The 24,017-nt window shown below is 45.8% G+C and overlaps 1 protein-coding gene across 5 annotated transcripts in view; it reads right to left on the bottom strand.

Moving 5' to 3' along the window:
* Window positions 1-24,017, bottom strand: part of LOC121598832 (serine/threonine-protein kinase Genghis Khan) — a 48,582-nt gene that overhangs the window by 17,468 nt on the left and 7,097 nt on the right. For 4 of the 5 annotated variants that reach the window (XM_041926144.1, XM_041926149.1, XM_041926145.1 and 1 more), the window contains exons 3-5: window positions 725-1,273; window positions 180-655; window positions 9-113 (exon numbers count right to left, since the gene is read on the bottom strand). In XM_041926144.1, the coding sequence (XP_041782078.1) occupies window positions 9-113; window positions 180-655; window positions 725-779 (636 nt within the window). In that variant the 5' untranslated portion in view covers window positions 780-1,273. Of the gene's footprint in view, window positions 1-8; window positions 114-179; window positions 656-724; window positions 1,274-2,910; window positions 2,933-24,017 lie in introns of those variants that run through there. The other variant, XM_041926148.1, reaches the window with a different exon arrangement.

Genomic DNA, 24,017 nt, shown 5'->3' with positions numbered 1-24,017 from the left:
CTACATACCAAATTGATGTCATCCTGGAAAGCGTAATGTAGATTCGTTATCCATCGCCGGTCACCGAAGACCAGCACATCTCGCTCCTCCCGGAAGCAGGCCGTTTCGGCACGCTGTAAAAAAAAGAAACATGATTATTTCAAAAGGAACATTAGCAAAAAGAAAATATCTTCATTTACCTTCAACATTTCCCATTTGTTCAGTATCTTCATCGCATAGATCTGACTAGTGTGATGCATCCGCACGACGCACACCTCGCCGAACGCGCCGCGCCCGATCACCTTCAGCACCTCGAAGTCGTCCCGGGACAGCCGCAGCTGCTTCACGCTCTGCACGACCGACTTCATCAGCTCGATAAAGTCCGACACGGTCTTCTCGCGGCGCAGCGACGAATTGCAGCACTCGTCGTACAGCACCACCAGACAGTCGAGCATCGTTTCCACCGACAGGAACTTTTCCGCCGACAGACCGGCGGCGGCCACCACCCCGCTAAGGATCGTACCAAACAGCGGGCTGCTGGTGGTGGTGGTGTTGTTCGCGGTGGTCGTTCCGTTGCTGCCATTGCTGCTGAAGTTGTTGTTTGTACCGCTGCTACCGGTGACCTGGTCGAGGATAAGGCTTTCCAGCTCTTTCAGTCGGGCCGCAGGCGATTGTACTAGAAAGGGAAAGGACATGTCATTAATTTACAGGTTCGAAAATCACAGGGCCACCTCACCCGGCTTACCTGACAGCTTGGAAAGGTTTAGTCCCGCGAGGACATCCTTCTGATCGGAAGCCATCGTCGTACTGCGCGTAGTTTGTTGATTTCTTGTTACGGCCTAGAAATTCTGTTCCGAGCTTCGCAATCGGATGCGCTGGATTTGTGTTTGTGTGTGTGTATATGATGCGCTCTATCTAGCTTAATAACGCAGGGATAGATTGTTTATAAACCTATCTAAGCCTCGAGAGCTACTTTTCTTCCATTCGTCTCGTGCACACCGAAATTTCGCTACAATAATTTTATTCTACTCCTCTCCTGCTTATTTCGTCCCACTTTCGCTCGTGTGCAATAATATCGGTGCTGGACTGCGCTGGTTACAGCGACGTTCGGGACAACGAAAGTGGTTTGCTTTCGGCTCCTGCAGCGTTAGGAACCGCCCAATGGCGGTGGCGTTATCCCTCCGGCAGGACATTAGGACAACCGCCACCACCGTGACGGTGGCTTACCACTGCTGCACTGCTGTACCATTGGATCAGTTCAGGGGCAAGACGGAAGATAGATGAGGTGAAATGTCTGTAATGATAGAAGAAAAATAAGTAAAAATTAGTACAATGAAGCATTTGTGCAAAAATAATTTATTTTCCCTTTTAATATCCCCCCAAACGGGACGTGCTGGGCGTGCTTAACTGCACACCCAAAGATGGGCAATAAATTAGAACTCTCCCAAGTTTAATGTGAAATTGTTACCGCACGCAAGATGCATTACCATTTCCCTCACCATTAGCCGGTGGTCGTAGTCGCTGGATGTAATTGGGTCATTTTAAGAGAATAGGATGCAAACCTCTCGCACTGAAGCGAAAACGGATCTCATGCAACCCCCCCCCCCCCACCACCCGTGATTCAGCATACCGAAACAATGCTGTGTGCTGACTGCAGTCGAATTAATGCACAATGCTGTGAAGACAGACAATGCGCGCTGCATTCGCGTGCCTTCGGGATGGCGTGAGCGCTGAACTTCTTCCTCCATCTCCGTCGCGGCATTAGCACACATTTGTGATGGATGTGGTGGCCCCACTACTGACAGTTCCGGCATACTTTTGGCATGCACATAGCAAACATTACTTGTGTAGAACATTTCATAATCATTTGTAGTACAATGTTGCTAAATTTGACGAATCTTTAAACGACCCTGAAGGGTTGGCTCGGTTGACTAAGTGAGCTTTTCCGGAATCTAAGGGGCTGATGTTTGTCCTTAAAATGGACCAAAAAAAGAAGGCAAAAGGGCCATGGAGAGCAATAAAGAGAGAGGGAGATAAACAATGCTAGACCAGTCACGAAAGCAAGCACTGCCCTCCCCCTGTACGCAATGCAAAAGCCAAATTATTGGAGCGAAAAATTCTGTTTCGTTGTAACTTTTCCTCCCTAGGCGTACCACATGGTACACTTTTTCGTTTTTTGTTCTTCTTTTGTTTTGGCCTCCCTTTCAACATTAGTATGCAGTTATGTATGATTGCTGGAGGCACACGATCGTTTTCATGTCTCTTCTGTGGCATGTGTGCGTGTGTGTGTGAGTGTGTTGCTGCTGTTTTCATCTTTATTCATCCGGAGCTTGTGCTTTCCATACAATTCCGCCCGTAATTAGTGAGCACGGGGTGTGTGTCACGGGGCATGAAGTGCGGAAAGTGATCTACAATGAGCAGCAGCAGCAGGAAAAAACAACCCCATCCGCGATGAAAACCGCTTTTCCTACACACATTAACCGATGGTTTTGCCTTGTAATCAATGGAGGATGGTTAGCGTAATTTCTTTCACACTTCCGAAATTATTCACCAACTGTAATTGTTTGAGAAAAATGGGTCATCGAATGAAAATGCAAATTGCAATTATGGACGGCAAAATGTTATGAGTAATTATGCGAACATACAACTACCAAAAAGGAAATTCAATTATGATGACGAGGGCGAGGAGGATCGTTCCCAAAGGAATACATATTTCCAATGAAAAAGGCAAAAAAGGTGATCTAATCAACGAAGACACGTTTTGATGGATAAAAAGCTTGCGAAAGAAGGTGTCCTTCTGCCAGCCAGACATCCATCACCATCATCTATCGCAAGTTTAATTCGCTTTTTATAAGGAACGACACCTTTCTCTTATCTCGGGCGTGCTTGTGCTGTTAGCTTGTTTAAATTTTTATCACATTATATTTCTACCTTCTTCTTGTCTGTCCATTGCTCCAATTTTGTTGCTCTTGCTGTTATCCCAAAGCCAATATTTGTACAACCATTTTCGGTGGATTGAAATGTGTCCCTCTTTTCCGTGTCGGTTACTGAAAATCAACCTCCCAAATGCGGGTTTTCCATTCCTTTCGAGAGTCCGTTTCGTTGAGCTTGACAGAGTGCAAGAGAGAGAGAGAGAGAGAGAGAGAGAGAGAGAGAGAGAGAGAGAGAGAGAGAGAGAGAGAGAGAGAGAGAGAGAGAGAGCTATGATGACCTGGAGGGCAAGCTCTGGTGTGGTTTTTTGGGGGTTGAAACTTTATCCGCGGTTACGACGGTGAAGGATGGATGCATAATGCATCGTGCAAAATGGCGGTTAGCGTGTGCGGGAGAGCGAAATAAAAAATGGAAGAAAGGAAGGAAAAGCCAATACTGACACTTGGTCCCGGCGGCTCCTGTTTTCCCAGTTGTGTCGGCGCAATTAGCAGAGGATGGTTTTGTTGAACGAGCGGAAGAAGGTTTCGGTTAGTCCACTTTCGCAAAATGTTATTTATTATTCATTAAGCTGACGCAGAGTCTTAACCACCGTTTGTTGGCTTTTTCATTCTTCTCTGACCCTCAATTGAAATAGTGAAATAAACATAAAAGACTTGTTTAATTTCTCAACTGTCAAAATGGTTTACCACTCAATAAACTCCGAATCGAACAACAAATCTACCATCGTTTAAACAATTATCCCGCTAGTCAGCCAGCCAGCAGTACAGTGCTGTGATTGCAGCACAGACAAAAGCTAATCGTTTAATTACACTCATTTTTTAACAGTAAGAAAAAAATAGTGGCGCCCCACGAAACGTTTCACGGTCGGATGAGTTTCCTTCTTCAGCCCACAGCCCAGTAACACGTGCGCGGAAGGCACAATTATCGGAAATTAATGACCAAACACAAGTGTGTTCATGCGATCCCAAACGCTTTCTGCATCAAGTGCATCAAGAAAATTAATAGAAAAATAGGATGAGTTCGGATGCACTCAAGCAATCATTGGAGTGATTTAAAAAAACCCTTTCCACCATTACAGTGACAAGACAACAAAAAAAAAAAAAATAAAAAAGTGTATTTAATGAACAAATTTATGATATTATCTTTTCCCCTTTTCCACAAGGTGCAGTGTACGTAAGCACACTGCAGCTGACTAATAGCGATGAAAAGTCCCTGTTGGAAGAGGTAACTAGCAAATAAAGCCCACATACACCTCCCTTCTGTGTACCTAGCTGGCTGATTTTATGACCGCCTTGACCCTCACAGAGCGCGTGTGTCTGGTGAAGAGGAGTACAGAGAACTCAACAGAGACGTAAATAAACATAATCAAACCAATGAAATGGTCCACACAAACTCACCCTCATAAGTTTGCTGTTTGCTGCCCTCGCAGCTCTCTCGCAGACGTATAAATAATGGCAAACCCGGAGGATAAACTACCTTTTGGCTGTGCAAGGGTGTGTTGTGTGTGGGCGATAGTGCATTAGCCATATTCCTTTTTCTTTCTTTCTCTCCCAACCCTATGCCACACAAAGGACATTAAGCGGGGAAAACTCGGGAAAACAGCCGGCCATTTCCAACAGGACGGCAACGAGCAGTTGCTTACTTCAGACACTGGGGATGGTCGGAAGGTGTTGGAGTACGAATTTTCTACACCAACCATTGGCAATATTATAATGGCAAGTTGTTGGGCAAGTGTGGCAAAGCCATATCTAATCCTCCCACCCTTTGGCTTCACACTTCCAGCGAGGAAAGGGAGACAAAACAAGGGATTAGGGGGAACACCAACGCACACGGCGCCCGACAGTGGGACAAATTCTCACCCACTCTCTCTTGTTCTCTCTCCCAGTCTGTTGGACAGAGTTTATGTGGGGACCGTGAGTAAGACATTTCCTTTTCCAAGTGAATTATTGCCTCTCGAATGCACTTTTCCCTTCGATCAAGGGTGAAAACGAAAGTAATTCCTCCGCCGCCATGCTGGTGGAGGTATATATTTCCATTTTTTTATGATCACCAGCAGCCATAGTAACATTGTATTCCATTTGCGAGAAAAATACGATATTTACGAAATGGCTGTGTGTAAGGAAAAAGGGCTACACACAGGACTGAAACTCTCGCTTTTGGGTGGCACCAAAATCCAGCTCTGCCGCACGTAGCTTGTCCCCACAGTCTCGCCGCCGGCCGGTTAAACCAAATTATGGGGCCGAATTGCTGTAGGTAAATGTAGGCAAATAGAACTTCCGGATTTGACGACGCGTTGAAACGCTATTTTTCCCCCCCCCCCCCCCCATTTTTGTCGCAATTCTAACGAATACGCCGGGATATTTGGGAATGAAATATTCATTAGGGGGCGGGTTTTTGGAGTTTGACGTACAGATTATTTAGGTGACTGTATATGTGTGTGTATTTTTGTATGAAAATGAGGACGAGGAAAGCTCGCGGCGGGTCATAAGCTGTATCGATGTTTTCATTACTCTTCGACCCTCTGAAACGAAGCAGTGAGCAAGTCAAACCCCACCAACTCTATACCCTTTGACGACACAATTTATCATTGGTTTTATCGCCCCAGTTTGTCGCATTGTAAATCAAGCAAAAAACAACTCGTCACGATTCGTGATACACTCGTGAGGTAATTACAACCTCCAAACTATGGCCACTTCTAAAATTGAATAAAAATGTTATCTCTCTCTTATTGCAAAAAAAAAAAAAAACGTTCCACAAACACGAAAAAAGGTCCGAAAAAAGAGAGCAAAATACTGGACTCAAATGCTCTGCAATAGAGAGCACAGAGACACAGAGTCCACCACTGTACCACCACACTTCGGCGTTGCGGATGTCTAGACCAAGCGTCTGGGCGCTTAATAGAAGCATCATTCTCTGACAAGCGGGCTGCTGACGCCAACAGCCGACCCTTATCCATCGCGTATCCCTATCCTATCTACACCGGGAACGGGGCCGAGAGTCTATATCGGTAAGGTTGAATGATCTCATCCCTCTGCCCATCATCCGGACGGTACATTTTCCGGCCCAACCAACCAACCCTTGGGGACTGAGGAGAACCCGGAAAAGAGCAGCAAAAATCAATACTGCGCTACTGAAATGACTCACACCGGCGAATGTGCGATTCGAGCTTTTTGCAAGGTAGTAGTAGCTTTATAGTGTGCAAGCATGTTGCCCTTTGGAGTGCATTTTTCTGCACTCTACTCTATAGTTTTGTAAGCTGTTCTATATATCGATTGTTTTGTGGGTGCATTGTGGCATGGATGATTTAATCCATATCCAAGGCACTAAACTATGCCAGATAAGTAACAGAATAATGTAAATTTATCAGTCAATATCACACAAAAGCTTTTGCTAAGCGAAAGACCTGATCAGTCGAAATCGCAATGACATAATTCAATGTCTTTTGCCAAAAAATGCCGCATATGTGTTTTGATATCAAGTGTGCTATAATATTATAATTATATGGAAATTCCTCCGAATCTTTGAAATGTTCCAATTTAAAGCGATTCGTTGATCTAGTCATTCTCTATTCCATCTGTCTGCTGTCCTCGACATGTGCCCGATTGCTTGTTTTGGAATCTGTGCGTGATCCCCTCCCTCCTATCGTTCGCTTTACAGTGAATGACTACTACTACTACTGCTGCTAGAAGCAATCGGGCAGAACAGAGTTTGTAAACGCCGAAAACTTCGACGTTCACAGGCCCAACAACGACGACGGCACTACTAAACAGAGTCACACACACAGTCAGTGTCACATTAAAAATACAGCAAATTATCGGTACAAGCCGAGACCCTCTATAAAGCAGCTTCGACCGGGCGAAACGGAGAAATAGAGAGATCTAAAAGCGCAACGCGCGTTAACCCGTGAAAAGTCATGTCTTGCTGGACATACTACACCATCCGTCCTCCTACTTCCACCGCGCGTCTTACACACACACACACACAGAGCACAGTGTGGTGGTGGTTCCCATGTCGCACCGATGTCTTTTCCAAATGTGGCCTTTTTTCACTTCTGTTTTCATTTCCCCTTCGATCGCTGCTTCCCCAAAACCTGCAGTGTATGTGCGGGGAGATGGCAGAGAACAACAGCAGGAGAGAAAAAACACGCAGCTCACACGCAGGCGGCTAAGGGCATATAATGGAGGCGCCACCGCACCACCGGCCCAAGGCGTCATTTACGCCGTCGTTAACTTACGCAAAAGGTGTCGCGCGAGCGTGTGCGCGCGCGCGCGATCGCGTTGGCTTGTGTCAATGGGGAGCTCGAAATGCGATTCCCACGCGCCACACCACCCCACGATCGCGAGCGCGTGCATGTGCCGAAAAGTGCGTCAATTGTAGACACCGCCGCCCAGCCGCATTTCTGTTTACGACAACTTTTTATTCGGTGCAAGGGGTGGAGAAGGTGCTTTTTTATTATCTCAATCTACCTTCATCTCGCGTCGCAGTCGCATTTTTTTGCGCTCCTCAATGACAAGAAATTGGATCAAAAATGAACTGAAGTGGAACTTGAATACTTGAGCGATACAGGGCGGAGGGCCAGTGCGCGGCGGCACGTCAACGCTTGATTGCCGGTACGGAATTTAGCTCCGGCTTTCCCTTCCGGAAGACGCTATTATGTCGCGATCGTTTAATGATCTTCCACTCGTGCTCACTGATGGAGTTGTTATCAAGCAGAGAGAAGGCTGGAGGGGTATTATGTCTTGCACTATTTGAGAAGCATTTCGCATTGATGCTCCTTTGTGAACACGTGCATTGCCAGAAATGATTTTAAAACATAACATTCATTTTAGCACGTTGTCTGCCTACTTTACGGAGGTTAAAGCCACCGCACAACACATTGAGGGACTTTTGTTTGCTCCAAAATGGAAATGAAACATCGCTTTTAGCACCCAGCAAAGGTTCAGATGCGGCAATGCGTCCACTACGCCACCATTAGCATTACGCTTTGGCCCGGAAGGCACGAGACACTCGGGCCCGGCTTCAAGGGAATTATGCGCAATTTATGCGAGAGCGCGCTTCAATCGTCCATCATAACTACGCGCCCGTGTTCTGCAGCCAACATGTTTTTTTTTCTGAGTTTCCCTTTGGTAAGATGAGTACACCTCTCGAGGCAGTAGATCGGCAAGGATTCATAACAAATTGGATGCCCATCTAGGGGAGAAGCCGACCGAACTTGGACACACAGCCATCGGAATACGTGGCGCATCGTCATGTAAGGAAAGGTTGGAGGCTACCGACGGGACGGTTTGTTACGAGAACGACGACACCCTTTCATGTTATCACACCATTCATGGACACGGGTGAACTAATTAAGACCGGCAGGTAAGGAGCAAGACCAGGTACCAGTGTTATTAACATCAGAAAGTTTGTCACGCGTTAATAGAGCACAGGTATCACACCGAACTTCGCCTTTTGACAGTCGCATTTAACATTGTAGGCTCAAAGGACCACAAACGAATGACTTCATGAAGGTTCAGAAGAATAAAATATTCTTCAAAGTGTCCAATCGCTGAGGCCACCTGTCGACCAAATCCAATTTTCTTTCTGTTCGTCTGTTTTCTTCCATTTTCTGCTCTCGTTTCAAAGGTAAAACGTGACGGAATTCAAACTTTTTTCCCCAAAAAAAAAGTACAAAAACAGCTTCATTACATGAAACCTACACAGCTTGAAGGTGGCCACAATCTGCGTGACCTTTAAATGTGACATTTTGAATCACGCTCCATGATGAGTTCGGCGCGTTTGCTTGCCCTCTCTCGCTGAAAAACAGAACTGCTTTGAACTTCATGCTGTAAGACAAACACATCCAAAGAGGATCCAAACATATTTCACAAACAATTATTGGATTCGTCCGACGCGTTACGCCACGTGCAGTAATTATTTTCACCTGACACCTGAGATACACAATGAGATCATAATTCATCTACCGCGCCGTTTCCAAACATACCCTCTGCCGATTGCAATTGCATTTTTTAAAATGATTTTTCGCTCATCATCGGATCGGTTCGTAACATCGTAACACACTGACCAACATTTCTTGGCCCAGACAACAGGCCTCACTCCAACCGACCGACCGATTTTCTTCTACTGCTCTTCTAACACATACGCAGATACAAGTACCATTACCCCGCGTGTTTTAATGGTGATGATGGTGGCGTGGTGGTGGTGGTGTCGAGATCGGTCTCAAAACACTTCACATTTTCTTGCACGAATGCTGGAGCCTGGTGGTCCACTGGCTCGTCGTCTGTCATCATCGTTGGTACGCGACCACCCCGTTGTTAATAGAGTAGGATGATGTGTGGCAATGTTTCCCTCCAGCATTGGAGCATCCATATACTTCAAGCGCCAAGGGAGAAGAAAATCGCGCCGAAAGCACGTAGCAAAAATAGCGTACAAGCAGAGAGACAGAGAGAGAGAGAAGCGGAGTTGGGCTGCGGCTTACGTTGAAGGTTTACGTATAATAGCTTGGATGGAGAATTTAAACGTAATGGCTATTTAAATTATGGTAAAAAAAACATATTTTTAAAGCATTTTTAAGTGCAAATTAATGCAAATTATATTGTTAAAAAGATTCATTGCAATCCAGAAAATCACACACACCTTTACCCAACGCTTATCTTCTTTACATCACTCAATAATTGCTCTTCACAGCTTCGTCTCTTTTTCCCCCATTTAAAAGACCGTCTCCACTACACCCCTCTCTCGAAGTGAGCCTCTTTTCAGAAAGAAAAAAAAGCTTCCCCGATGGTGCGAATATGATACGCGCGATAATTATGCATGAGAAGATAACGTGCTCCTCCCCCCATTCAGTGAGTGAGAAAACGCTCAAGTCAAAACGATTCCTCACAGTGAGACGATGATTTTGGCGCTGCAAAATTTAAAGCTCCACCCAATCGACCCACACACACATACACTGGTGGTAATTTAAATTGCCCTCTCTTCATTTTTTGCTACACATATTTGATTTCACCACCCACACACCCACCCGCCAACCTCGAATGGGCGCCCATACAGCACACGGAAGAGGAGGTGTAGAGGGCACCACGCTAATTTTTCATGATTATTCACAATCATTTAAAAAGCATCCCATCGTACACGGGGGCGTTGCAGAGGCAGCACCAAAGGCTCAATTAAGCTTCGATCTGGCCAATTATTGTTGGTTGCTTCCTTCACAATGCAGCAAAAAAAAGAAAAAAATAAATAGAAAAGCCTTCCTTACCACACAGAGAGTTCACACACTGCCTCATTATCGCCGCGGCACGCGCTCTCCCCGGCTTCTTGGCACAATTTAAACGATAATTCGGTTTTGGTAAGCAAAATGATAGGAAGGGTTAACACAGAGTAGACAAAAAACCTCCCGTAGCAAAACAAACACAACATACAGAAACAAAAGGACGAAACAAACCGTTGGTGTGTGCGCGCAACTGGGTACAACATGGGCGCAAAATGCTGGTGCGCTTGTTAAACATACTTTTGTTTTTTTTTTGTTGTTCGAACATGCGGATTGAGGGGAGCTTGTATTTTTTGTGCGCGATACAAAAAAGAATCATCGGACAGTGCAGTAGTGCAAGTGGGAAAAAAGCGTCTCGTTGACCATCAGAACGACCTGTATGGGCGGTACAGGTGTGTAGAGACAGGAGATAGAGAGAAAAAGTCACTCTTCTGCGCAACAAAGTTATGATGCAAGCGCGCAAACGGCAAACTCCACACAAATGCGTGACCTTTGCAATACGTTAATGAAAAAATCACATGACACACCATACAAACAAACGTGTGTTTTTTGTCTACTCTAAGATTGTAATTTATACGCAAGAAGTTGTGCTGTACGGTACTTTGAAACAATCTGAAATAACCCATTACAAATTCATAATACTTCTTGTCATTTGAAGTTTTTTTACTTATTTGTTAAAGGCAGCAACGAGCTTTCCATTTTTTTATTCTCGAAATAAGCATAGAATTACACGGGTTTTTACGAGATATTTCCTTAAAAGATACAGTTTATTTCCTTAAAAGATATTGTCTTGAAAAAGTAAAAAATCCTTAAGGTTTTTGTTCGTTAGAATGATTTTCATGTTTTGCTTTTCCTTTCCACTTGCATGCGATTAGGCGCAATCATTATGTTTATACTACCTGGTTGACATGACATTTGTTGAAAATCATCTTGAAGAAACAGAAGAAAAAACACAAGATAGTAGAGCATGACTAGTTGGTTATAAGAGACAAATATGTCATGCGTTAACAACTGGAACAGGAAAAAGATAGTTTAAAGAAAGAAACAAACAAACACAAATACAAAAGAAGTTGCATTTGCAGCGTGTGCGCACCGCCACCCAACGATGATACTTTTAAAATTGGCCCGTAGCTATTTCAACCATCTGGAAAACACTAATTGAGCAAATATGTTCACCGGCCCCACGTGGCGGCACACTGAGGGCATTGGAAAAAAGGGCCTCTCAGCCGCTGCCCAACCCCAACAACCAAACGATTCCCCAGTAGCAACAAGCTACAGCCGCAGCCGTAGCAAATGGCAAATGTTTCGAATAGTTGCTGAGCCTTAATTAAAATTGCATTTCATACACTGCGCCACCGCCGCCACACAGGCCGCGTGCTTGTATTGCTCACCGTTTTGAAGGTTATGGTGCGTTTGTTTTGCCGGCACCAGAGTACACCTTTTGACTACTGGACGCGCGCCGCGCCATCTGGATGGCGAAGGTGGTGAGAAAACTTTACTAACGCTGCGCGCTGTTCGCGTTCCATTTGTTTATCTCTGTTGAGGTGAGGTTGTTTTTGTTTTGTGTGTGTGTGTGTACTTATTCTAACAGACAGTAAATGGTAGATAAATCTATCTTATCTGCTGCCACTTTACGCAACGTCCGTGGAAGTGTGTACCTTGAAACTGATAGAAAAGACAACATATTTTACGCGCCAACGCGCCTCACAATACGCGCGCGTGCAATCGAGTACCTCACATTAATGGTTTATGCTGCCCAGGCTAGAAAGGCTCTTTATACGCTCTATAGAGAGCGCTCCTCAACAGTACAGGAGCAGCCTGAACCCGTTCTAAACCACGGTAGCTCATAATCAACTGGTGATGGTTGCTGTTCCCGCGCACGATGACACATACACCACACACTCCGTCCGTCAGGAGTTCTCCTCCCCTCTGCAGCAGAAATTAATTGCATCTATTTTCAGTGTATCGTGAGGAGTGTGTGTGTATATATATGCCACACACGGGTGCAGCATTCCACACTGCACTGTGCACGGTACACACACACCGTTTCTCTCTAACACGACAAAACCAAATCGCGCACCAGCATCGTTCTCGTCTCGTCGCCAGCAAAACGTGCCTTGAAAGTGAATTTCAAGCAAAAAAAAAAGTGGCAGTTCTTTTGAAAGACCGCCACCCGACTGGCTGGTTGGCAGGGCAGGCAGGGGGGAAAGAACTCCGGTGGAACGGAAAACAACTTTCAAGTGCCTGATCCGGGAGGCTAAGGCCGGTGCAGCAGCAGGCGCAAACAACCGACCCACAGCCGCCGTTAGACTACAGCAGAACACGGGAGGCAGCAAGCAGAATGGTTTGTTAGAAATGAAAGCCTCACAGGAAATCTTCGCCACACTAAACAACAACGTGAGATCATGGTGGAAATGTGAGAGAGGGAGACTGTGTGTCCTCCCAAACCCATCCCGCCTCGCCCCGTTCGAAGAATTCGGCAATGGGGCACTTGTTTATGATGAGGTTTTGTTTCAACTTCTGTTGACACTTTGCGAATGACAAGTATCTGTGTACACAAAGCGTTTTCTGCACTCTGTCTTTTAGGTGGAAAGATGTTAGTAGTGATGATGTGAACGATGTGACATGATATTAAATTTAATGTTGGATCATTTCTGAAGATGTCCACATACTCAGGCAGCAGGCAACTAGCATGCTAGGAACTCCACAGTACATAGATGTTATCGGATAGGTTCTTGTGGATTTAATGACACAACGCTACGAACAAAACGGCTATCAAGACAGCTCGTCATCCTGAACAGCTTCTGACAGAATGATTCCAACATATCTGAGGTAGTAGGAATACTTTCTCAAGTGACCTGATCTTAGAGGCGTAGAGCCCAGGAGTAACAGAGTCATCAAAATCCTATAACGAACTCCTCATCAGAGCTCTTTTTGATACACGAAAACTCATCTGTAATCCACACAAACCCTTCGCTTATTTGAAATCAATGTTGATGAGGTTCCAATCACAGAGGACCTTAAACTTTGATGATCTAAAATGATGATATAATCATGGTACTCCACTCCAATCTCATCAACTTTGTTACAAACACATTTACGCAAGAGTCTGCTACAAAAGCAGTTTGCAAAAATTGGACAAAATCCACGCGAAATTCTACTCAATCCCCAATCACGGGACTTGGTGGTGGGTTTCTATTAATCCATACAAATTTTCCGATACCCGATGCCCAAACCAATTGGTGAGCGTGTGCCAAAACACAGCCTGCTCGTGCCGCATTCAGATGCCAAACATTGTAAAGCAAATAAACACCTCCAAGTGACTCCATCACAAATAGAGCACAGTTTTCACGACAGCTTTTCTCGTCGTTCCTGCGGGCAGTTTAAATATGAACACAGCTTAGTAGTGAGGAAAATCGGATCACCTCAACCATCACATGGTCGTCGGCCCCATTGTGTGCCAACGCTGCCCGTCGGTCGCCGAGAACTGTGAGCGGAAAAATCCATCTCGTAGTGCAGGAGGAGGTGCGCCTCGATACCACACACACACACACACATCCCAAGCAACTTTATCGTTGTTCAATGGCACGGAAAAATATTTACATCACCCACCACCATCACCACCATTTGGCACACGATTGACACACGGTGAGCTGGTGGTGTGGAATATGCCATTCCAACCACTCTTGGCTTTTTGGGAAAATATACAAAAGTGTGCCCCCCGCGGGAGGGAAATATCAACCACGTCGTTTTTGCAAATGTATATCACTCTTCTAATGAACAACAAACACATGGTGCGCTATCATCGGTGCCAAGACGGGAGGGGTCCGTACAGTTCGATTTAAAGCAGCATACATTTGGGATGAGGAAAAAGAACTTCTCCATTTTCCCGCGGGCAAAAACACACACAACTCTAACACTCCTACACGACCGGCCAGTTGACCGTGGAGCAGCACGTAAGCAGTGGACTAGCTGCTGTGGAGTTGAGAAACGGAGTGACCTATCCCCAATACATCGCGCTTCTGAACCCTTCTCTTCTGCCGTTCGTTTCCTCCACCAGAAACAGATGTGTCAATCATGTCGAGCGATCTGACGCGCGCGCTCGCGCTGCTGAATAGTCTACCCCAGAACTTGGACCAGATTTCTTGCAGTGCTGCTGCTTTCGATGGTCCACCAACACCGTCGTTTGCAGGGCAATGCGTTGTAAAATGCGCGTTTCCCTTTGCTCTGTTGACCTCTTTTTTGTGGTTGCCCCAGCTCATTTTGTAACTAACGCAACACACATCACACCCCTGCCAGAGATATGCCCTCGTTAAGAGATATGCGAGATTTAGCGGCGTTAAATAATCAAACCTACCCCTAACCCATCAGCGTCGTTTTCCGATGGCAATCTGTTTTGGGATAATTGGGATGTGTTTTTTTTTTTTATTTACTTTACACAACACCCTTCAACAACCACATCAATGACAGCGCCAGCTGGTCAGTTGGAGTCGGAACTTCGGCTTGTAGTGATTTATTTCCGTGCTTTTAATAATGTTCATATGACGGGAAATATCGATTCCACTGCTACCACAGACACAACACGCCTCCTTTTTATTTGTTGGAAAAGCTTACACACGCACACAGGTTTTCTCGTTCCTCGCCATCTCTCCCAGCTTTTCCATTTCCACCCAGACAGAAGAAGCACTTCCTGCACGGGGAAAACCAGCAAAATCACAAACCCACTCGGAACGAAACGTAAATTCATAAAATATGCAAAGCTTTGCAAATCTACGAGTTCCTTTTTTCTGTTGTGACGTTTTTTTCCTATTGTTTTCTGAGTACACAATTCAAGCTGTTGGAAAATGCGGGGAGAGTAGCTTTGGAGTAGCTTCCCGTCCCGGCAAAACCAAGGATTAGCTGGCATTTTCCACATCCACAGGAGTTCAAGGGACATCATGGTTTATATTGGGCCCATCATCAACGTGGGGGACGATGTGATAACATCATGCGAGGAAAAGAATTCAGCAAATTTAAATGGAGATATTGTGGGATTCAGTTTGAAGATTTTATTACGATGTGCGACAGATAAGAGAAGTTGACGCCGGAAGGAAATAAATCAGTTATCTGCCCTATCAAGCCGACAATTTTTACGTGACTCATATACAGTCAGAACAAGGTATATTCAATAGTTTGCTTAAGCCATTATCGGCGATTAAGACAAATGACTCATGCAATTTCATACGGAGGAGTTTATGCAAAATGATTTTCGAGAAATAGTTCGGTAGCGGCTTTCAGCTAAAATCCATCATCGCTAGGGCTTCAACACATTCGAGAGAGAGACTGATAGCCGTACTGGGAATATCCAAAATGTTAGAATGGGTTTTATTTGTCACCCCAAAAAAAAGAAGAGTAAACAAGGATGCTACTACCTCTAAACCCAAACACACATCCGAAATGTTGGCAAGTATCTTTCCGGTGTGCAAGTATCTGCAGCATGAAAGCGCCTTGTGCACGCCGCCGATAAAACTGCTCGGACAAACAGAAACGTCGGTACGTGCTTCGTGGCTCATTTAAGCTTCCTCATAACCTACGGCAGCACACGGTCCTGTTTCGCCCCATTTCACCTGTGTGGCGTCATGTGCAAACATGAGGAAATTTTCGGCACATATTTTGTACACCGTTTTTTTTGTACACTATACGTGCACTACTAGCCCACCGCCATAACAATCAACAGCTGCAGCTTCTATAAAGCGCGGAAGCAGCTACCATCGCCTATACCTATTTCTATTCCTCATTGGGAGCATTATTTGATAAGCGTGTTGTGGCGCAGCGCAGCACCTAAGCAAAGGCGCTATCTTCCGCCGAGGAATTCCGCCACATTCTGCTCACGTTTTGCTTCCAACCAAACAACCAACCAGCAACATGCTTCTAATTCTCGCACTTTACTGCACCACAAACGGCGTATGTGTGGCTTTGTGTTTATACGATGATTTTCACCACATTATCCGCGCCGGAAATCTGCACTCATCATCAACCATATTCGTGCTTCCGTTTTAGGTTATGCGTGACAGCAAAGTAAGCAAACAAAACGAAAAAACACCCCTGACACAAGAAACTGTAGCGATCGATGGAATGCCATTTAGCGGACGGTCGCTCCATCTGTCCCTTACAAGGAACAAGCAAAGGTGGGACAGGACAGGACAGGAGTACAGGATTGACGTCATTCGAAAGGAAAAGCTCTAAAAGTCTAAGGGAGGAACCGTGTGGGCGATGCGTGTGGTGCGCGAATTGGAAAAATCAAAACGTTTTGCTTATCAGCACACAGAGGTTGGTAATTTGACTATAGGTGTGTGGGTGTGTGAGGCGGGGAGAGGATGTAAATATTCAAAAAGTATATCAACACTGTGACACGTATTATTACACCCAAGGGAATGACAGGTAGATGATTTATGGGGAGCCAGATGGAGAGGAAATGGATGCAAAAGAAAAGACAGTACTATTTTTAAAATGGTTGTTAACGCCAGCGTCGTTTTCAACCATTGTTATTTGGATTAAAATATAAAATCAATTAGATTGACTAAAGCATGATGTCGAAATAAAAGTTTCTGAACACTTGTTTGTTATTTAAATGTTCCCCAGCTTTATTCTACAACACCAAATTGCTCCACTTTACAAACAACTGTGACACAAAAGTGTCCCATTATCTCTAACGTACCCACCTCGAAACATGCGCATTAAACATTAGTTTTAAAGCGCTGCTGCAATCATTACACACACACACGCGCAGCACAAAAAAATGAGCACAAATTACGGCAATAGGGGCACCGTGGGATAGGGTTTTCCCACCGACCGACCCCCAAAAATAGAACCCGATCAAGGAAGGGACGAACGCCGCGCGAAAGACCGTTCCCTGGGTGGTAGGCTTTATAAAAGAAGGTCTTTCCATTTCCTTGACAAACAATCACTGCATGTACCAAAAAACCCGGGTGTAGACAGGGGCAGGACAGGAGTGTGTAGGCAAATGCACTACCCGAAACTAGGGAACATTGCACTTCAAGCGCGCGGTTCTATCGCGCTCTGTTGCCGGCGTTAGTGGCGGAAGATCGCGGCCACAATAGTGTAACGACCTAGCCCGCTTCTTCCTCGTGTTCTTCTTCTTCTTCGTAAGGGTTTTGCGACCCCCTGTACTAGGGCTTCACGGAAACGACCGACACACAGACAGATAACAGCGCCCGGTAAAAAGCCAAGAATTGACGACGTTCGTAGGATGACAATGGGACCTATAGGTACCTCTCCCGAAAGATTGAGAACGAACGAACGAACGAAGGGCGGAAGACGGGCCTATACTACCTCCCACTCTGGCCCCGTACTATCAGAGAGGGTGTTGTGTGCAAATGCCAGTGGCCGGAAAAGTGGGTGAAACTTCTTGCGAGCGCTGTGACATAATATCCGCCAGCCAGGGTTGAGCAATTGGGAGCGTGATTTGCTTGTAATAGTGAGGGTAATCGGTTAAGTTGGTTCACCGAATCTTTGATGATTTTAAATCCTAACTTGTTCTTTAATTTTTGACATAAGATAACATCAAATCATCATTTAAAGGGTTAATAGTTACATATTTTAACTGGTTAGAGACATCCTTTGTGTTTTGTATACTCTTTCTTGGAAAAGGCTGTCCTAGAAGTCCAAGACAGCTTTAGTAAAGAGTTCTAAGCATGTTTATAATTACTTGAAAAGCTTTATAAACAATTTCACCTGAAGCTTTTACTATTAATAGCAGTTCGTAAACGGAAATGTTTTCTTAGCTCCTTAAATCTATTACTAATTGGGTAATTTGTGACAATATTTATGATAATCTTTAAGGTATGTAGCAACTAGTGACAATTTGCCCACCCCTGGACTTCAAGTACATTGAGTGTCATTGGACTCATTCTTGATGTATCGATGGTACAAACGAAGATAACACAGTGCAGTGTGAGTAAAGACGGGACAAAACTAACTTTCTCTACCGCTTTTTTATCGATTGACGACAACGTGAACCATCGCACCACTTACTCTCGTAAGCCTGAGGAAGAGGGTAATGAATCAAACGAAGTAGAAAATTCGCCGTCCGTAAGGACTTTCCACATTGTGGCGTACGTTTCCCACAGCATCAAGAGAATACAGCATTGAAATGAATCAAAAAGCCACACGAACCTAGAGAGTCCCACTTACGTCACCTTTGCCAGAGGGTGGTAGGTGTGCATGTTTGACCACCACCACCCTCCTCCCAACCCAGACTCTGGATCCCTCTGTTTTTTCGTACAAATTTCAGTGGGAGTGTAATGGCACGATCGCTAAGCATAATGGCGGAATAAACGAATGGGATATCGAGCAACCTCTGGGACTGTGCTACCGTGTGATCATTATCACATCATCATCATCATCATCATCATCGACATGGAAGCCCCCCCAGCGAAAAATGGTCTCATCGCTACTGCACAATAAGCGACCACACTCGGTCGGCGCCGTCAGTCTCCTATTTCGATTGCCTTTGCCACCTTCGTCCCGCATTGTTTGAACCCTCGCAAAGCATCGGGCGGCGCGCCAGCGTTGTGAGAACCCAAGCGTGAGGGGCGTCTTTCGAGTGGCCACTCACGGGTACGGCGGCGGGCCTATCTTGCTGGAAGTGTCGCCGTCAAGTGTACCCAACAATCAGCCTTTTTGGGGAGCTGTTGTAAACCGAGAAACCTCACCTTCCCGACGTAACAACAACAACAGCACAGCTGACGAGTCTCTGTGCCTGAGGCCGGGCAGTAGTAGCAGTAGTGGACTCCTTTAAATAAGCAAAACAAAAATCAAAACCACTCTCTGTCCACATTTGAGCCGTCGTTGCTCTGTGCTCCTTCTTCCACCATGTGTTTGGTGGTTCGAGCAACGTCAACTTCGTGGCGCGCCATCGACATTCCTTATTAGTACACACGATGATCTATCTGTTCGCTGACGTTGCTGGCGTGGCAAAACTATACTCCCTCCCCTCTCTCTCTCTCTCTCTCTCTCTCTCTCTCTCTCTCTCTCTCTCTCTCTCTCTTTTGCTCCGTTCTTGCTTAGTTTATTGGTGCTGACCGATTCCTGCACACGATCATGTAACCTTCTCCTGCTCGGTTCTCAACCTTGTGACGTCACGCGAAGGTGTTTGACATCTTACAGGGTGATGTCGTTCGGTGAAGCGTCTGTATGAAAATAGACCCACAACACTCTTAAAATATTACCTTCCGACGTTATTATTGAAGTTATTGGAGATATTTGCATTGGAATTGGAGATCGGTCTAGTAAAGAACTCAAGAAATTGAGCAAACTCAAAGAAATATGTGTGTCTAGCGAGCAGAAGCCCCCTGAAAAGACCTCAAAAGGCACACTCCAACTTTCAGCATTGAATCGCCTGTCAGAGTATGAGTCATGAGACATGGCTCATGGACGCACTACACACACACATGGCAGGAGGAGCACGTTGCTGCTCAGGTGCAGGCCAGGAGAGCGGGCTGGCTGGCCGGGCTGGCTATTCACTCAAGATTCAAGATCATTATTCCCCTCCCTATTTGGGGTGGAGTTCGGGTTTGTCCGTGCAGATCGGTCATCAAACTTTTGCAACGCAAAAAGGTAGCACGTGCTTGTGTTTCTCTGTGCCTATGTACCAAACGTACTACCAAAAGCAAATACAACTGACTCTCGTCACATAACCGTGCCCACCGGGATAGCGGGGGGCTTGGTACAGTTTTGGCAACGAAATTAGTCATCGGCAGGGTTAGTTTCTCTTCAATCGCTCTCCCTCTCTGTCGGCTAAAAGATGAAGAGATAGAACAATATTTGTCCCAATACTTGAAACCCCCAATGGAAGACGTACACACTTGGCGAGACCGTGAAAAAGGTCACTACGTACTCCTCCTCTCCGCTTGACGTTCGAATCGTAATTGAATGCCGCGAGAGCAGTTCGTCCAACGCACGACACCAAAACGTCGCACTATTATTCTGGCATGTCCAAAATAGAAGCAACTTCGTACGCAACTAGTAAAAATCCAATATTCAAATGTAACCGCACCTACCTATTAGAGCACAAACGCACAAACGCGCAATGTGTGAGCTATGAATTCTAGCCGACGCCGAAGTATTCTTTTCTTTTTGTCCGTTGGTTGTGGTTCCACAGCAGAATGGTTTCAGAAAATCGATAAACCTCCACTTAGCACCAGCTTCAAAAGCAAGGAAAGAGAAATGCCATAAACAAATACTGCGGTGGAGGAGGTGGGTAATTTCCTACTCTGTGTTGGGGCTGTGGTAGAATGATGATATTGGCTCTGGTGATCATAAAATTAACAAGCCAATAGACTAAGTTACATGCTAAGTTGCTAAACTGACTCTATACCGATGGACTGACTGCTGGCTGTATGTGTCTTTCATCTAGGACATATCGATTGTGCTCAAACTAGGTTCTTACTCTGAAAAGAGTTTTAGATGATGTTTTGAAGATGGTGATGTAATGTATCGAGGTTTGCATGTCTTACAGGTCTATTATAATAGAAAAATAGTTGGAGAAATTTTTCTATTATAATAGAAACATTGGAGCATCGAGATGATCAGAAGATTCCTTTTGTCTACATTTCTACAGTATCCCATGAATCCAGTTGCCAAGTCCTCCAAGAACCTAAACAAGCCATGTTCTAGAGCAGAGCTACTCTTCGTAGCCAATAGTAACCCATTTGCCAGTCCAAGAACTGAAGAAATTGGAGTTTGAGTATCCAGCATTGCGTTGAAAGATCCCAAAACTTCAACAGATGCATTCAAACAATGAAGAACAAGTAATTCTTCAAGATTCTTGTATAACCAATCTTGGTTATGATTGTACAACGACATCTCTTCAGAAAAACCCCACCATTATGGAAAACATACTCGTAAAACCTCATAAAACCTGATATTCCTGCCATTCTCGTATGTCGTAGTAACTTCAGCTACAGACACAAAAAAGGCCTGGGAAAACCCCGACATCCTTCTGCCGCAAGATAGCTCTGTGTTGGCCCCCAAAACATCCATACAATGGCTCAATAAAAACAATGCTATCCGTCCTTCCGATAAGCCTAAAATTCCTTCTTCCTATCGTAATCCCTCCTAAAAACCGAAACTTGAGCAACCCGATTTCCCGGCGCTATGTGTACAGCAGTGGGACATTATGCTCAATTTGTATTCCATCGTTTTGGCTTGGCCTGCCTCCCTGCCAGCCCAGGACAGGCCAATCTCCAAATCATTTTCCAAACTGTACTCTGATTTGCAATACACCTCTCTTCCACCTTCTCCACTTCACAATCGAGTCAACGAGAATGACAGAGATCAAGTTGCCACTTTGAAAGCATATCCCGGGACTTGCTTAATCTCCCGCTCTTCTGTTTGCCCCCGTGGTACTACTGGCAAATGCTGGCCTTCCGTCAGGTCGTCCGTGCGGCAAATAGCAAATCTCCTCAGAACCAACCGAAGGCGTAGCCGGGGCAGTGCCGGATTAAACAAAGAAACGTGCGAAACGAGCTCCTTTGGACGTACGTACGTAGTACTCGACACCGAGTGGGTGGGTGGTGTGTGCGAGAGCGCGTAGTCAGCCAGCCGGCCCATACCATATTCGCATTTGAATAAAAATCAATTTTATTACCTTGCCCTCGGCCGCGAACGCAGCGCGATCGCGTTGGATGATCGCGCTCAGGGGGTGGTGGATGGGGTTGCAGGGCAGCATTTACAGGGTGGCAGGCAGGCAGGCAGGCCGGCAGGCTGCAATAAAAAGATCGAACAAAGCTCCCTGTCCAAACCCGTCCATTCTATCCGCCCAAAACCAAAAAAAAAACGCCGAACAAATGTGCGAAATGCCACACGAAACCTTCGGCAGTGCCGCTGCGTCCGCCCAATATGACACAAGATAAGCCCGCGAGAGTCGTAAAACGGTCACAAATCTCGACACGCATCCGAAACGGTCAACAGACCGAGTAACAAGCGAGGAGGAAGCGAGAAATAAAACGATGCAAAAACAAAACGCCCGACAAACTCCACTCCTTCTTCTTCGACATGCTTGTGGCTTGGTCACACCACAGCAGAAGAGTCATGCACAGAGTCATCCACAAATCGGTTGTGCTGTGATTGACAAGGAATGCAATCCAACACAGTCCCCCAGACCTGTTCCGCTCCGATTATTACCACCCGCGGGACACACTCTTAACACAGTTTGTCAGCTGATCGAAGGTATGCGCTGGTCCTGCCGTTTTGTCACGGAAACGATTCCTAACCCAGCCCCCCCCCCCCCCCCCCCCAACATACACCCAACCTAGGCATGTCTTTCCTCTTATCTCCCTCTCATCATCGTTTGCCTTCTAGATATCTGCCTCGTCCACACACACACACGTTCGCACCGCGCGTCGCACTTCATTCGGCATTGGCATTCGCGCCGTGGCATGACTCCAAAAAATGCATCTTTGCAAAAGCGCAAGCGGGGCAAAGGCACATGGGGGTAGTGTACCAGCGCTCTCGTTTGTGACCACCATCATCATCACCACCACCGCCACCACCAAAAAAGGGGCCCACCACTTGTGCGTCCCCATAGCCGGTCTGTCCCGGAATGGAAATCGCTCAGATTTTGCACGCCGCAGCAGCGCAGCAACGCCATCATTTGTACTCATTTGTCTACGCAATGGGGGGGTTGGGTCCATGGGGAGGGGAAGCTTGGACACTAATCTCCTTGTGCTGATGATGCACCAGCCCTGCTCCCTCCCTCTCTCCCTCTCAGCGTTGTGTAAACTTGTTGCAACATTATCGCATTGCGCGCACTCTGCGACAAATGAGGATCCGGACATTATGCGCCGTTTTTGCAAATCGGACCGTACGAACGACCGGCAGATAAGTTGACAGTTGACAGCAGTCGGCAAATATGGATCGATGTGAATCGATCGATCAGAAAGGCGGGATGACGGGGGAGGGAACAGGGTTCACTTTCAATTAGTGTCCGATTGCGATCGCGATCGCCAAAGCGGCGATGCCCCGCGCTCGAAGGAAGTGATTTAAAATTCTAATGCTCGAGTGCATCCTTCATAACGCGGGGCCCAAGGACTGTCGTCGGAGTTCATGGCAAAAGGGCGGAAAGAGTGCAGTTCATCATGCATAAACATTAACAGAGATAGTGCCCAAGGGCTGGGGCGACTCTCCAACGTTTGTCACAACGTAAACAAAGCGATTATAAAGATGCTTGCGAACAATATGAAGTGGCGCCATCTAGGTATGAGCAGCAATGATAAAATAAACCTTCTAATATTTCTGCTAAATAAATGAAAGTTTTGTTTACAAAATTGGACCCATTTGCGACGCATTCTACCGTTAAAATTACACGATTGAATCTTTGCAAACAATACGGCCCAACACAAAGGAATCTTCGACAAACGAATTATTAATAGGCCATCGTAGCATGTCGCCAAAAACAACATTTTATTCACCTGCACAAACACTCACCACCTCTGCAGCTTCTACTGCTGCTGGCTGTGCCAAAAACAAGCTGCACCGTGTGCGCGGAAAATTGTGACCCTTCTTCGTTCCCAATTCTCGTACAGTTCTCGCGCTCCTGTGCTCCACGTAAACACCTCCCCCGTCGTGAAGGGAAGATTGTGCCAAATCATGCATTTGGTATTTTGCCGCTTCCCTTGGGGGAGTGAGAAGGCAGCAGAAGCAGCCAAACCGTTCAACTCGCCGTGTTGGAGGAAACTGCTTCACATGCGCTCAATCACCATCGCACACGTGAGAAACATGCGCTTTCGTCGAGCAAGAGATATATTTATACACACACACACACACCCTCGTCACACCT

The sequence above is a fragment of the Anopheles merus genome, chromosome 3L, assembly GCF_017562075.2.
Source record: "Anopheles merus strain MAF chromosome 3L, AmerM5.1, whole genome shotgun sequence".
NCBI lineage: Eukaryota > Metazoa > Arthropoda > Insecta > Diptera > Culicidae > Anopheles > Anopheles merus.
The sequence above is the reverse complement of the archived record's forward strand: the minus strand, read 5'-3'. Positions and strand labels throughout refer to the sequence as shown.